The sequence below is a fragment of the Hevea brasiliensis genome, chromosome 3, assembly GCF_030052815.1.
Source record: "Hevea brasiliensis isolate MT/VB/25A 57/8 chromosome 3, ASM3005281v1, whole genome shotgun sequence".
Classification (NCBI taxonomy): Eukaryota; Viridiplantae; Streptophyta; class Magnoliopsida; order Malpighiales; family Euphorbiaceae; genus Hevea; species Hevea brasiliensis.
Window position 1 is genome coordinate 108736795 of NC_079495.1, and position 15589 is coordinate 108752383.

The 15589-nt window shown below is 33.9% G+C and overlaps 2 protein-coding genes across 8 annotated transcripts in view; both read left to right on the plus strand.

Moving 5' to 3' along the window:
* Nucleotides 1-7869: 7869 nt before the first annotated feature.
* LOC131178761 (bifunctional 3-dehydroquinate dehydratase/shikimate dehydrogenase, chloroplastic-like) lies at nucleotides 7870-13262 on the plus strand. The gene is made up of 11 exons (XM_058144544.1): nucleotides 7870-8058; nucleotides 8695-8927; nucleotides 9336-9441; nucleotides 9546-9764; nucleotides 10088-10434; nucleotides 10845-10908; nucleotides 11055-11163; nucleotides 11252-11392; nucleotides 12002-12150; nucleotides 12594-12756; nucleotides 12850-13262. Exons 1-11 carry the CDS (start codon nucleotides 8038-8040, stop codon nucleotides 12891-12893), a joined length of 1596 nt encoding a protein of 531 aa, XP_058000527.1. The 5' UTR covers nucleotides 7870-8037; the 3' UTR covers nucleotides 12894-13262.
* A 1170-nt stretch (nucleotides 13263-14432) lies between these two features.
* LOC110633486 (uncharacterized) overlaps nucleotides 14433-15589 on the plus strand; it is a 54524-nt gene continuing 53367 nt past the window's right edge. The window contains exons 1-2 of one of the 7 annotated variants that reach the window (XM_058144550.1): nucleotides 14433-14641; nucleotides 14775-14797. The gene's annotated coding sequence lies outside the window, so the exon portion shown is untranslated. Of the gene's footprint in view, nucleotides 14798-15381; nucleotides 15516-15589 lie in introns of all 7 variants that reach the window. The other 6 variants (XM_058144546.1, XM_058144548.1, XM_058144545.1 and 3 more) reach the window with 6 other exon arrangements.

A 15589-nucleotide genomic window follows, 5' to 3' on the forward strand; every position in this document is an offset into this window, starting at 1 on the left:
TTTAGATCGCCCAAATTATGTAATCTGACTTTTGGAAATGTATTCCGATCTCTTGAGATCACCCAAATGATGTAATCCGATCTTTTGAAAATAAAGATTTTATTTTGTCAATTATTATCTTATTAATTATTTTCCGAGCCCTAATATGATTATCCGATCTGATTCTTTACCTGAATGACACTTATCCGATCCATAATTCGAAACACCTGGATCTGCCGCTCTATAATTAACCGATCTCTTTATGGGATCTTGGGAATATGCGTGAGACGTGTCAGAACAGCTGGCGAGTCCCGCTAACCGATGCTCTGCCTGGAACCTCGTGAGCATTAAATGCTCGGACGAGTATAAATAGGGGTGAAGGGTTAGCCATTTGCTCCTGTATGTCATTTCCAGTCTCTTGCACACAACTTCAAAGTTCTCTCGTTTTCTCAAGTTCTTCCGACGCCGATCAGACTCCGGTAAGGGCTTTGATCTTCTTTTTAGTTTAAATTCTTTATTTCCTTTGAAAATGAGCGGCGCCGAAGGTCAGAGAGCGACGAGCCCTCCTTCCATTCAGTTCTCGTGGTTGTCTGATGAAGAAGAGGTGGTCGGGCCAAGCGCACAACCAGAACCTCCAAGGGTCTCCGTTCCAGCTCGGGGGCGGATCGCACCATCAAGGCATGCACCTTCTTCAGGGAGGGAGAATCGTCCTATGGACGAGCTGCCATCGATCTTGCAAGAATCCGATCTGCAATCGTTCAGCCAGGAGTACAATATTCGTCCTGATTCGTACGAACTTATCCGGTGTCACGGCGATCATCGAGCCGATCACTTCTTTGAAGAGAATGACATGGTTATGGCATACGAGGAACAATTAAAGGTCGGTCTTCGGTTCCCTCTGGACGACTTCTTCAAGGAGGTCCTAAAATATCACCGAGTGTGCATCGCTCAAGTTCACCCTAACTCGTGGCGGATCTTAGTAGCCTTCTGAGGCCTGTGCCGAGCTAAGGGAATCAGTCCTACGGCTAAGGTGTTCGCCGAACTGCACAGGCTAACTCGTCGAAAGGACGATGAGCACTGGTTTTTTCAGCCAAAGCCTCATTGTGGGCTCTTTACCAATCTGCCCTCCTCTCTTAAGAATTGGAAGAACCGCTTCTTCATTCTGAGGAGCAAAAATCCGACCTGCTTTGAGGACTTCCCCCGTAGCTGGTGGCACCAGGGGCCCTTGATTCCGAAGCGTATTACCCTGAACAAGGAGGAAAGCCTAATAGTGATGGAATCAAGAATCAGCGCCACTCGAAGTTCTCTGTTTAGATGCGGTGGATCGCCGAGCTGCACCATTGGACCATACAGCTGATCACCGGCCAAGATCGCGAACTTTCGCTCTCTGACCTCGGCATTGGTATTTTCTACATCTCAGATCTCAGGACCTTAGCGATCTCACTGACCTCTTCTTTGTGCAGGTATGGCGGGTGGTGAGGGTTCCAGGAAGCGGAAGAAAGAAAGAGAGATTTCCCGGAAAGTAAAGGAGATGAAGCGTTCGGCACTACTTCAAACACCCGGCCATGAACCTGGGGAGATACAATGAGACCCACCTCGACCTTCGGGACCGCCGATCGCAGAAGCTGTCCGATCTCCTCCTCGACGAGAAGAGCCACCTCCACCTCCTCCAGTTGCTCCAAGCACAGAAGGGGGTCGTTCTCAACCTCCTGCGAGGCCCCCTTCTCGTGGCGCTCAAGTGCTGATCGCTTCCCTGGAGAACAACCGGACTGTTCGGGAGAACCCAGGTTTTGCCAAAGTCTTGGGGTCTTCCATCTGCCTTCGGGAGGATCGAGACAGACTGTCTCCGGACAATCTTGACGACATCCTGACCCGATCCATGAGCTTGAATGTAGAGTGCTTGGTGAACCAGCACGTAGTCCGAGAAAAGGCTCACTGCCTGAGTAAGGAGGTCGAGAAGAAGAGTCAAGAAGTGGCATCCCTCCGATCCCAACTCTCATCCGCTCAGGATTACATATCTCAAATTGAGGGGCGTATGAAGTACTATGAGGATAAGCTGGCCGAACAGACTCATGTTCTGGCTGAAAGGGATCATGCTCTTAGAGAAGTCCAGCGCCCGCCAATGAAGTCGCTGTGTCGCTCACCTTGCTGAGGAGCTTAAGGCAAAAGATGAAGAGATGGTGACAGGAATAGCCGGTGCTTACGTGAATGCTCACAGAGATCTCCTGGCCGAGCTCCAGAAGCGTTACCCAGAGGAGGACTTCTCTTGGATGACCGACCTGGCTCCTAGAGGCGAGGAGGAAAGCGAAGAGGAGGCCGAGGGTGAGAGAGAAAATGAGCAAAATGTAGATCAGGCTGGGGGTGATCCCCCAGCCGAATGACTTGTACAAATGTTGGTATGAAATGAAATCGCTCTTTGTTCAATGATTGGATGTGATTGGAAAATCTCTGAATTGCCTAAGTATTTGATTGTCTGAGCATAGCAAAACAAGAACTAAATGCAATTATTAATCTAAGCGTAAGAGATCGGAAAGCACAATAAGCATGAGATCGGTAGGGAAGAAATGCTGAACGGGACTTGATTAAAATTGGAAATTTGACTTGAACACTTAAGATCGGAATCCTCATTAAACCGGACCAAAACCTTAGCTCTTAAACTTTTGAAAGGGAGCTCGGCAATAAAACTGGTAAGAAAAGATCTAGTGTCAGTTCATTTCGTTTGTCAACAGAGATCAGGAATATACTTGACTGGTCCGGAGATTCGACAATGGGTTTGTGAGATCGGTGAGCGATTTAATAGACTGGTAAGGCTTTGACTGATGTGAAGACTTAGCATTGATTCAATTCTTTGTGAGGAGAGATCGGAAATGTGACTGTCTATCAAAGAGGGATCGGAAATGTGATTAGCTGTCACAGGGAGACTTAGTACTGGGGATCGGTTTCGAAGTTTTATTGATTTTGGGGATCGACCAAAATATGGTGTCGACATAGAGAATAGAAGAAAAGAGGAATAAGTAGAAGTAGTATATATCTGGATTGAAAAATCCATCCATATTTATAAAAAATAAAAAGTTATAACACCTTTTTTAGATAGACACATCTATTTATCTTCAATAGATACAACTGTTTGTGTAAAAGACATGTCTGTTTATTAACAAATATCTATACAAATAGTTATGACTGTTTGTATAGAATAGATATGTGTGTTTATTAACAGACACCTATACAAACAGTTGTGACTTTTTGTATAAAATATATATATATATATATATATATATATATATATATATATATATATATATTAACAGACACATATACAAACAGCTGTGACTTTTTGTATAAAATAGACATGTCTATTTATTAACAGACACCTATATAAATAGTTGTGACTGTTTGTGTAAAATAGATATGTCTGTTTATTAATAGACATATCTACTTGTTAATAAACACATATATTCGTAATTTATTTACAAAAATTACAATAAGATAATTATTTTATTTCACACATATGCATGCTAAGTGTCATGATATAATAATATATATTTATTTATATATATATAATTTTATACACATTTCACTCTTGACATTGCTTCACTTTCTTATATTTTAACAACGTAAGAATTCTTTCTCTCTATACTATCTAACATACAAGTTATTTATAATAATCCCTCACTTAGCTTCTATTGTTAGATCCCATTATTTCATACATAATGAAAAGTATCTTTCGATTCCTTAGTGTAAGCATTTCAAAGTTCTAAAGAAATCATAGTAGCCTTAGTTTAAATATAAATTCCTATTAAATAGAACCGAAAATACTATACACTCGAATCAATTAGTTCAACTTAAAAAGTTTACTAATATTTTAGCCACTTCCTATGTTCATATATGTGAAGTTTCCTTTGTAATAATATTAAACTTCATTAAGAGTACAAATAATCATCCTCGTTCCATTAACTTAGTACACTAAGTACTTAATTACAACATTTACTAATGACTTGTTGTTACTCTTTAAACTTTATTTATTAATAATACTATAAAGTAGGGTTCCCACAAGTAGTAAATTTAATTGAATATTCTAAATCCTAATTAGCACATGTACTTATGATCATAACTCTCGAGAGCCATTTTATTAAAGGATTTGCTAGATTATTATAGGATTTAACATAAACATGGTAATAACATCATTAGAGATTAATTGTCTTACATTTTCATGTCTTAAGCTTATATGTATATACTTTTAATTGTATATTTTACTATAAGCTTTAGCCATCATGATTTGACTATCACAATATAAGCTATTATGCTTCTTTACCAACATTTGCCAAAATTATAAATTCGGATTCCACCATAGAATGAGTTATACAAATTTATTTCTTTGATGCCCAAGATACAGAACCTCCACTTAAAGTGAACACCAACCAAAAGTTGACTTATTATCCTTAGCACTACTTATCTAATTGAGATTTGTATAACCCTATGATCTCCACCATATTTGTTTCACTAGTTTATCATATAATCACATGTTTATAACACGAACTACATAAATAATTCATAGTGTAGATATGTACCTTATTTGCATAAATAAATTGTTTCATAACTTGTTTAAAATGAGAGCCTCCAAAAATAAAGAACAATATCAAATTTGCACGCACACAAATGCACACTCATTTGTCCTCTTGTCACTTCTTACAAATGACTCATAAGACTCTTATATTTACTACTCAAAATGTACCAATCTTTTAGCCAATAAATTCATATCTTCATACATGTAATTATTAAGAAGATTTGCATCTTTTCATTTAGTTACATTTTTTGGCCAAGGGACACAAATTTTTATGTGGATACAACTCTTTATATGGTTTTAGCACAATTGGAAATTTAACGCAGAATAATCTATAGTTTATAATTTTTTTTAAATATCCAAAAACCCTTGAAATTTCTTTCCAATATTCCACACTAGGATTATTTGTATATCTTGACAATTTACATACTGCAAAAGCAATATCAGGAGTAGTGCAATGCATAGCATACATTAAGCTACCAATAGCACTAGCACACTCAATTTGAGCAATTATTTTATCAAAAATTTCAGTCAATTTGCAACAAAATATCATATGGAGTATTTGCTTTCCTCAATATAATGAAATTGACAAAGAGTAAAACCCCCCACTATATTACAGTTAGGTAGTTTAGGCAAATCTCTCAAGGATAATAACCAAAATATAAATCTAGACAGTAATTTTAAAATTCTCCCAAGAATAAATTAAAAAATAATAATGTTGATTATAGGTAAAAACGAAGAAAAGAGACAAAAAAGAAAACTTAATAGATTTTTATTCCAAACTGCTATTTATAAAGCATTTGCATCTCTTCAAACATATACAACAGTTCATTTTGTATCTATTAGAATAATTACATTTGTTCACTTATACCTTTTAGAATAGATACAACAGTTCATTTTGTATTTCTTAGAACAATTACATTTGTTCATTTACACTTTTTAGAATAAATACAATTGTTTACTTTGTATCTCTTATAACAATTACATCTATTATCTTATACGATTTACAACAGATACAACCATTCACTTTGTATCTCTTAGAACAATTACATCTGTTCACTTATACCATTAACAACAGATACAACAATTCACTTTGTATCTCTTAGAACAATTACATCTGTTCACTTATACCGCTTAGAACATATACAACTATTCACTTATACCTCTTAGAATATATACAACTATTCACTTTGTATCTCTTAGAATAATCATATTTGTTCATTTACACCTTTTAAAACAGATATAACTATCGGTAATAAATAGTTCATTTTGATGCCTTTTAATTAATGGACATAACTCTTTCAAAATGAGACAAATTTTTTTATCACTAATATTTTTAACAATATCCCCACCTAGTTAGTGATAGATACAATCAATATGAATTAGGATTTATGCATACAAAAAGTGTTTTTTAACTTATGTACATAAATCTTATTACCTTCTTTAACACTTTCATCATGATCTTTAGTATCATAATATAACCTTATAATTCTTCTAATTATAAGCATGTCATCAATATAAAGATAAATTATCACATAAAAAATATTTTAATATGTAAGTGTTTTTGAATCTGTTTAAGAGAAAAGTCGTATGTGGCATACAGTAATTTCTTCCTATAATCATTCAAACTAGAAGTATGATGTGCTATTATTCCTCCTAATTGCAATGATTTAGGAATTACTATTTTCAAATCCTTAAACTTTGAAACAAAGATATGCAACTCATGGACTTATCCATAATAGACATATTATCAAGTATTTAGAATTCAAAATATTTTATAATGATAAATTTATCCACACCTTTTTTTTTTATTGTATTTGAATTCTAACGAATTCCAGATTTCCTTTTGAGACTTGACAGAGGTAAACAAATTTCATAACCTATCTGATGAGTTGTTGAGAATATGACCTCTGCATGACAATTCACCTTTTTTTCCTGATCTGCTTTCACCTTCTCAGTGAACATAATTTGTTCTTTAAAACGATCAAGTTTCACAAACTCTTGATTCATCACGGAAACAGCCATAGACTCCATTGCGATTAATACTTTAAAATTGTTGTAGCAATGGGTGTAGAATAGGCTTTGAGGCGTGATGAATTACTATCTTTAAGGTATTAATTGTCCCCACTAGATTGCTGCAAGGTTATGGCAATATACCTCTAGGATACAATAAAGCCTAAAATCTGCAGACAGCAACTCCTGAAATTTTCCCTTAAAAACTCTTTATACGAACTGAATTTAGAGAGACTAGAGGAAAAGAGGAAGAAATAGAAGTAGTATATATCTGGATTAAAAAACTCATCCATATTTATAAATAATGAAAAGTTATAGCACCTTTTTATAGATAGACACATTTATCTATCTTCAATAGATACAACTGTTTGTATAGAATAGACATGTCTGTTTATTAACAGATACCTATACAAACAGTTGTGACTATTTGTATAGAATAGACATATCTGTTTATTAATAGACTTATCTACTTGTTAATAAATATATATGTTGATAATTTATTTACGAAAATTACAATAAGATAATTATTTTATTTTACACATATACGTACAAAGTGTCATAATAGAATAATATATATTTATTTATATATATATAATTTTATACACATTTCACTTTTATCATTCCTTCACTTTTTTATATTTTAACACATAAGAATTTTTTCTCTTTATATTATCTAATATACAAGCTATTTATAACATTAATAGATAACATAAAGCAATTTCATTTCAACAACAAGAAATTAATCCTCTTCAGCTTCAATAATTCTATAGTGCTTTCAAGCTAATTGATAAAAAAAAAGGAACTCTCATTTATCTCTTTAAATAATGCAATAATTACTTCATTTTTATTTTAAAACCAAGGAACATTAATTGCTGTGTTAGTCCTCAAAACATTAATTGCTGTATTAGTCCTCAATTTTTGCTACCAGTAAGTCAGACGGTACTGCCACAAGGACTTACAATTGGAAGATGAAGACAAATTATTATTAAATGCTTTTATTTTTATTTATGTTTCAAAAATATCCTTAAAATGGACAATTTGGTAAAACCAACTTTTTTAGTCAACAGCAGTCTCGCTGCCCACAGCGGCGTTTCTATTTACCTAACTCCGAGAAGTGCCGACTCAGTTAGTTGGTCAACTTAACGACAGTCGTTTTGCCACATTTCGATATCCAAATTTTCATTCATCATAATTTCATATCAGCGAACCAAAAATGATTAAAATTTCACACTGCTCTGCAATTCCAATATGGATATGATGGTTGCAGCTAAATATACCAGCCAACGGTCTTCTTTTTTAAACCTTTTTTCACAGACCTATCAAACTTAGCTATTCTCCTATTTATATATATACACACCTAACCCACCCCACCTAATGTAGACTCTCTCTCTTGGTCTTCGGTTTGATCGCTCCACTCTGCTGCCACCCGCTTCTTTCTTTGGCCTCAAGCAACGCCAGCGAACTACTTCATACTCTGTCCCACAATGACTCTCGGCAGTGTCCCGGTAACACCCTTTTTTTTTCTCTCCTTTTCTTGATTAGTTTCTACTTGTCTGTTTCGTTTCCAAACTGTCGTAAAGAAAGAAAAGAGCCACGAGTTTTTTTTTTTTTTTTTGTAGTTTCCGGATATCGATACGGTTAAAGAATCCAATCTCTTAACTCGTTGGTTTAGGAAGACCGTGTGTTGGGGTTTAAATCAATTGTTCTTGGGTCTGATTATTGGAATAAGCTGAGTTAAGTGGTTTGCGCAGAGGCATAGTTATTGTTGATTAATGGTTTTGGGGTTATCTCCAGAATTAAAGAGAATTCAGATTATGGAATTTAAATTTTTTAGATTTTTCTTTTTAAAATTTCCTTCACTTTTCTTGCACCAAATGGAGTTTATTGATTTGTCTTCTCTGCTTAGCATTCACCTCTACAATAAGAAGGAGCAAATAATGTCGATGTTCATTTTGAAATTTCAACTTTTATTGGTTTTCTTTGCTTGGTTGATGAAAAACTTGGGAAAATGAATACATAACTGATGGACCATGCAGAGCAATTCAAGTTTTCTGATTTTTTTTTTTTTAAATGTTGATCATTCCTAGATCTTCACATATTGAACTTCTTTTCCTTTTAAAAATTTTTTTGGTGGATTCCAGTTGACTACTACGGATCTTCAAATTGTGGATGGAGCTCGAAGAAATTCCACGCTAATCTGTGCTCCAGTAATGGCAGAATCAGTTGATCAAATGTTGGTTCAAATGAAAAAGGCCAAGGAACTTGGGGCTGACCTTGTTGAAATTCGGGTGGATTTCTTAAAAAATTTCAGTCCTAGACAGAATCTTGAGGTCTTAGTCAAGCAAAGTCCTTTACCAACTCTTATCACTTACAGGTATAAATCATAAGATGATATACGTTTTGAGATTAAGAACGAGACCCCATGCTTATGTTATGTATTTTGAGTTTGATACCTGTCTTAGAATGTAAACTATGTAATATGGATATTTACTTTACCTTTGAATAGGTGAGTTACAAATATTTATCTGGATAATTATAATTATTTTATCATTAGCAGACTTAGATAATAATTTTTCAGTTGCTAATCAAGTGTGTAAACATTAGGATTTCAAGTGGACATAATGGAAAGCTCATCTTTACTAAATCAAATTAATGCATTAAAGTTTTAGTTTTCTCATCTTGTAATGGATCAACTTAGGCACGCTTGACGCTACTAAAATAATATTCACACTTGTAAATTTACAACTTTAATAATTTTTCTAATGGATAATTTACCTTCTAGACCGAAATGGGAAGGTGGTGAGTATGATGGCGATGAAAGCAAGCGTCAAGAAGCACTACGTCTGGCAATGGAACTGGGATCAGATTTTATTGATGTCGAGCTAAAGGTTGAGCTACTTACAATTTGTATTATTTATTTCAATGTTGAAAATGTTTTATCTTCATTTACCAATGAACATGTCATTGAACTGTTTAATTTTGCATCTTGAAGGTAGCTCAAGGGTTCTTCAGTTCCATTCAAGGGAAGAAACCTGAAAAGGTCAAGATTATTGTTTCTTCTCATAATTATGAAAGTACTCCATCCATAGAGGGGATTGGTGAGCTTGTTGCCAAGATACAAGCTACTGGAGCTGACATAGTGAAGATTGCAACAACAGCCTTAGACATCACAGACAATGCAAGAATGTTTCAAGTGCTTGTGCATTTGCAAGTAAGTGATTGATATGCTTACTCCATCCATAGATCTTTAATGCTATGATGGGGTTTTATGAACTTAAGGATTCTTTCATATATCAAATACTCTCAAATCTAGTATGGCTGTGAAATTTTAGCATATAGAAATATTGTGTGGCAATTACATATGTGTGTGACCTGCATCATAATGCATCATCTGCAAATTTCTAACCTCCTTTTCATAGTTGTACTAACGTTTTCTTGTTCTGTTTTAATAAAACCACCCAAAAGCATTCATGCATTGCTTTTTATTTTTCCTCATTTTTAAGCTTTATGAATGACTCTTCAGTTAAATTGTAGGTCCCAATGATAGGACTTGTTATGGGTGAGAGAGGCTTCATATCAAGGATACTTGCCGCAAAATATGGAGGATTTCTCACCTTTGGTTCAATTGAGGCAGGAGTAGTATCTGCTCCTGGGCAGCCAACCATTAAAGATCTGTTGGATTTGTATAATATCAGACAGATAGGAGCTGATACCAAAATACATGGTGTTATTGGAAATCCTATTGGTCACAGCAAAAGTCCTCATCTCTACAATGCAGCATTTAAGTCAGTTGGTTTTAATGGAATTTATCTGCCTCTTTTGGTTGACAGTGTTGCAAATTACATATCCACATATTCATCTCCAGACTTTGTTGGATACAGGTAAATTTTTCGCTAAAATCTTTTAGTGTAGCATGCATCATCTATTATGTTTTAGTTTTATAGTCCCTTACACTGCCGAAACTGAAATCATTTTGCCCGAAATATAAGTTTTCCAGCAGGCCGATCGGGCCTTTCGAAAGTTTAATTTCCTGAGTTATGTACTTCAGTCTTGTATGCATGAAGCATCAGCAAACTATCTTTAAATTTGTGGTCTTCAGAAGGTCTGTAACACTATTTAGAAATTTTAGGAATTACTTCAAGTATCTCTAGTCTCAACTCATATTCCTTCCCTAAGTTCTATATTTGTTGTGTTTCATCTAGTCAATATAATAAATTCTTCAAATATTTGAAGATCTGCTGATCATTTATTCCTTTTGAATGGAGTTAATTTTGATTGATTTGAAATGCAGTTATACAATTCCTCACAAGGAAGCTGGACTTAAGTGCTGTGATGAGGTGGATCCAATTGCACAGGTAGTTAAAACAACTAGTTACTTTGTGATATTTGTACTTCACATTTGTCACAATCACCACTGAAAACATTGATCACCATTGTCATTTAGACTGTGAAGAATTTTGTTCCATCTTTCATATGTTCAATTAAAATATTGGCTTTGCAGGCAATAGGAGCTATTAGTTGCATGATCAGGAGACCAACGGATGGGAAGCTAATGGGATATAATGTTGACTATCTTGGAGCCATAGGAGCTATAGAAGAGGCACTGCAAGGTTTACAGTGCATCTTAGTGGCATATTCTGTTTAAAAAAAACTTTTAAATGAATTGTTTCCCCTTTTAACTCTATAATTTTCCTGTAGGATCAAATGGTACTTCTGCTTCTGGTTCTCCCTTGGCTGGTAAACTCTTTGTTGTCATGGGAGCTGGTGGAGCTGGAAAGGCCCTTGCTTATGGTGGCTATGAGAAGGGAGCAAGAGTAGTTGTTGCTAATCGCACTTATGGTGAGTCCCTCTGATTCTGTCATCATTCTGATGCAGTTCCTGATCTGTATGCATATGATGGCTTTTATAGAGGGAGTTCAATAAATAAGTATCCCATACTCAACTCAACTAATTCTTTATCCTAAAAATTTATTTGGGTTGGTTATATGGATTCTCTTTCTCCACTATAAACGATTTTGGGTCGAATCCTTGAAAATGTGTGATGCTTCTAGGTCATGTTATATTACTCTCCTCAAAGTCAGTTTAGGTCTACCCCTTCTTTTCTTCCTATCCTCTAACCCAATGTGCTCTACTTGTCTAACTAGAGCTTCCGTATGTCTACGCTTCACATGACAAAACTACTCTCTTCTCTCACAAAACAAACTCATTCTGAAAAATGTTGTCATGACTCTATAAAAGCCGTATTAGATACTTGTTGTTTGTGTTAGAAATATTCACATTGGTGCTATGGAAATTATAATATTGTATGTTCTCATACATGGTTATAAAATTGTATGAAAATCATTGTTATTCGCTGATGTTAAATCTGTTGTATTAATAAGGACTATTTTTCCTGATGAACGTTAGTTATGTGCTAACTTAATGATCATTTTGGTTATTTCTTATCAGAAAAAGCCAAAGAACTTGCCAGTAAAGTAGGAGGACAAGCAATGACTCTGGGTGAGATGAAAGATTTCCATCCGGAAGAGGGAATGATCCTTGCAAATACCACTTCAGTTGGAATGAAACCAAGAATTGATGATACCCCACTTCCCAAGGTTTGCCCCTTCATCTTTTTCCCTTCCTAAGTTATGCCTCTGTATCATTTTTGTCATTTCATGTTCTGCTGTTGCATGAGTGCAAGAGTTTTCACATCAACTCTCCTGGATGGATTAATTAAACAGTCAGACTTTGCTGATGATTATGAGAAAATGAGACTAATTTATGATAACTGCAACATTACTCTTGGTCTTGGTGAAGGGTTTGGAAATAATATGGAGAGGCATGGAAGTCTTTTATTCCTACAAGAAGTTTTCAAAGATATAGTACACATCAAATAAGTTGTTGTTTTCTTACCTTAACTAGATCAACCTGCTTCAGGCATGAAATCAAAGCCTAACATCAGATTCATCATTTTCCTTATTGTAATTCTGCTTAATAAGTAAATTAGTTAGTGGATACACTTCAGTAATCTTATATTCTATTTTGCTTCTCTTTGCAGGAAGCTCTGAAACACTACTCCTTGGTCTTTGATGCAATTTACACACCAAAATTGACCAGGCTCTTAAGAGAAGCACAGGAATCTGGGGCCACTATAGTTTACGGGACCGAGATGTTCATCAATCAAGCATTTGTACAGTTTGAAAGATTCACTGGTTTGCCTGGTAAATTGAACCCCAACAAATAATCTAAAACTCGTCAGTTCTTTGTTCTTTAATCACACATTAAATCTTTTGTTTCATTTTTCTATTTTGCAGCGCCAAAACAACTAATTAGGGATGTGTTGGCAAGAAATACATGAGAAAATTTTCCAAGTGAATCTCTTCTTGCAGCTGAATCTATATATATTTTTTTCCAATTATTGCAATCAGCAGCTGTTCAATTATTCTGTTGTATCAATAAATTTCATCTTGATGGAAGAACTTTCAAATGAATCTTGATAATTGTCAAATCTCATGCTAGGCTGCTTAAATAGTGATAGGTAAATTAGTTACTTTTAGTATGGTGAAAAAAATATTCATGTAGCCAACCCAAATTTCCATTAAGAGAGTATTTGGTTATGGGAATTCAATATTATTGTTCAGAATCATTTTCTATCAGCAACTTTCCAAGAAAGTAATATGAAGAATTTAATATTATCATATTTGATAAGATTCAATCAATGCTCTCATTTGATTGAGAGTTTGAGTCTTACCAACTGTTCTCTTTATTGAGCAATCTGTAAATATTAATCTAATTGTATATTACTAATTTGAGTTATATTTAGATATAAAATCATAAGTACAATTTAGCGCTCTTTATATAATTTTGACAATAATGTAAATATAATTATAAAAATATTATTATGTAACAATATCTGACCTAAATTTAATAAAGATATGTTAGGTTTAGTTGTTGTGGTTAGTTAATGTAAAAAAAATATTTAAAGAAATAAATATAATTTTAAATTATTAATTTTAAATATGATATCTTAAATCATTGACTAAAAGGCTAAAAGTTGAAAGCTTTGCTGTATTATTACTCCATTAAATTAATGTAAATTTATTATCTTAAATAATAATTTAATAAAATGTCAAGTATTATTTTTTATAAATTGAAACATATTATAATAACTATTCACATGAATAGTGAACTGAAAAGGATATCCTGTCCAGTTAGGGCACCAAATTCCTTTTAACTCTCAGCCCGCTTGCGCAGACTCTGGTTCTCCAAGAACATTCTTAGCGTAGAGCTGTTGCTTAAGCAGAGGCGAGAATCGAACCCGAGATCCTCAGAATTTTACGAGGCTCTGATATCACTTGAACTGAAAATGATATCCTGTCCAGTTAGGACACCAAATTCCTCTTAACTTTGGCCCAATTTAAAGTGTTGGATCTTTCTGGACAATCCTAGAGAGTGACCACATATTTAAATTTAAAATTTATTTTTATTATATATATTTATCTAATTTCAATTATTATTACTGATTATATTTATATTTAATTAATAATATATGTGAACGTAAATTTTTTATTAATCATTTCTATTTTAAATTTAATAATTTTAAAAACTATTTAAATTCTATTTAAAATTTCATTAGTAATTTAAATAAATAGATTCAAAATTGTATTATTAAATTTAATAATTTAAATAATATATAAAACATTAATTATTAATTTTAAACCCAATTCAATTTTTATAATATTTTAAATACATTTATTTTATTAAAATTAAATTAAATTAAATATACAGGTTTTATTTAAATATAATTGTCAGTCGAAGCATGGAAAATTAGGCATTTAAATAAAAAAAAAATCATTATAAAATAAAAAAAAAGACCTACCTACCATAGATGCAATGCAAATATAATAAAAAGGAAAACATTTTGGGAGCAAACAAAAATTTCCCACAAACTGAGGGGTGCTCTCTCTCAGTTTTCGCTCCCTGCTTCTCTGTGTCTTCCAAAAATTTTCACTTTCTCTTCCCCGCGCTCTTTCCCCCCCTTCTCTTTCCCTCCATGTGACTATCCTCTTTCTAAAACTGATAAATAATCACATCCTATTATCCCAAGTAAGTGAACCCTTTCCTTTTTCTCTTCCATGCCTTCCATGTCTATTTTCTAGGGTTTTTCGTTTCTCATTTTTTTGTTCTGTTTACTCAATTGGACTTATTTTGAGACGCTTTTACCTGCATGCCATGCCAGGCCATTCCATTTTGAGTTTCAATGTGAGTATATATATCTCGCATCCATGTCTGTTTCTTTATTTAGGGTTTGTATTCAGTTTGACTTTTATTAGTTGAATCATTTTTGGTCTTGTGTTAAAATGTCAGTCTACCTTTTGTTTCTGTTGTGCAGTGCTTTTATGGGGGGGGAATGAGGATAGTTCACTTTTTGGGGTTTTGGGTGTTTTGTGTATTATCTGATAGTATGTTTAATTGCTTTTAGATATCAATTCTTAATTCCTTAACATTTTATCCGAATTTGCTAACTGTTACTGCTTGTTCAGTTGGTCAGATATGCGTGTATGCATAATTTGAATGAAAACTTCGGAGTATGATATCCAACTGTATTTCATTTTTCTAAAGAATTGAAGGGATTTTATGCTTTACGAGATGATATGATGGCTCTTTTTGTTACCGCTTATGGATTCGTTTTCTATTGCTTGTGTGCTTTCTTTGTTTAACCTGTGATTTATGATTTCTGTTGGATTTGCTTGGATCATTTTCTAGCTTTTTTCTTTCTTTCTTTCTTTCCCTTTTTTTTTTTTTTGAAGTTCTAAATGGATTTGATTTATTACTTCTTAATACAGGTTTCAGGTATCACACATTATTGTTCTGGATCAGTGAGATTGTTGCTTGCAGTTGTGGGATGAGGTGAAGCGCCAGCATTTTGTGTCACGTAGGTTCCCATTTTGAAGACTTTTCAATTGTTGTTATTTGAATGGTAGGTGTTATTGTTTTATAACGCATTGTTGGTAAACACAAATGGTAGAAATTTGGGCTAAAATGCATTTCTTA

Excerpts from the sequence above, each read along its gene's own strand:
- LOC131178761 (XM_058144544.1), top strand. The coding sequence starts at position 8,038 with ATGACTCTCGGCAGTGTCCCG. Across the intron at positions 10,909-11,054 it reads AGGTGGATCCAATTGCACAG|GCAATAGGAGCTATTAGTTG; the intron begins GTAGTTAAAACA and ends TTGGCTTTGCAG. Across the intron at positions 12,151-12,593 it reads ATGATACCCCACTTCCCAAG|GAAGCTCTGAAACACTACTC; the intron begins GTTTGCCCCTTC and ends TTCTCTTTGCAG.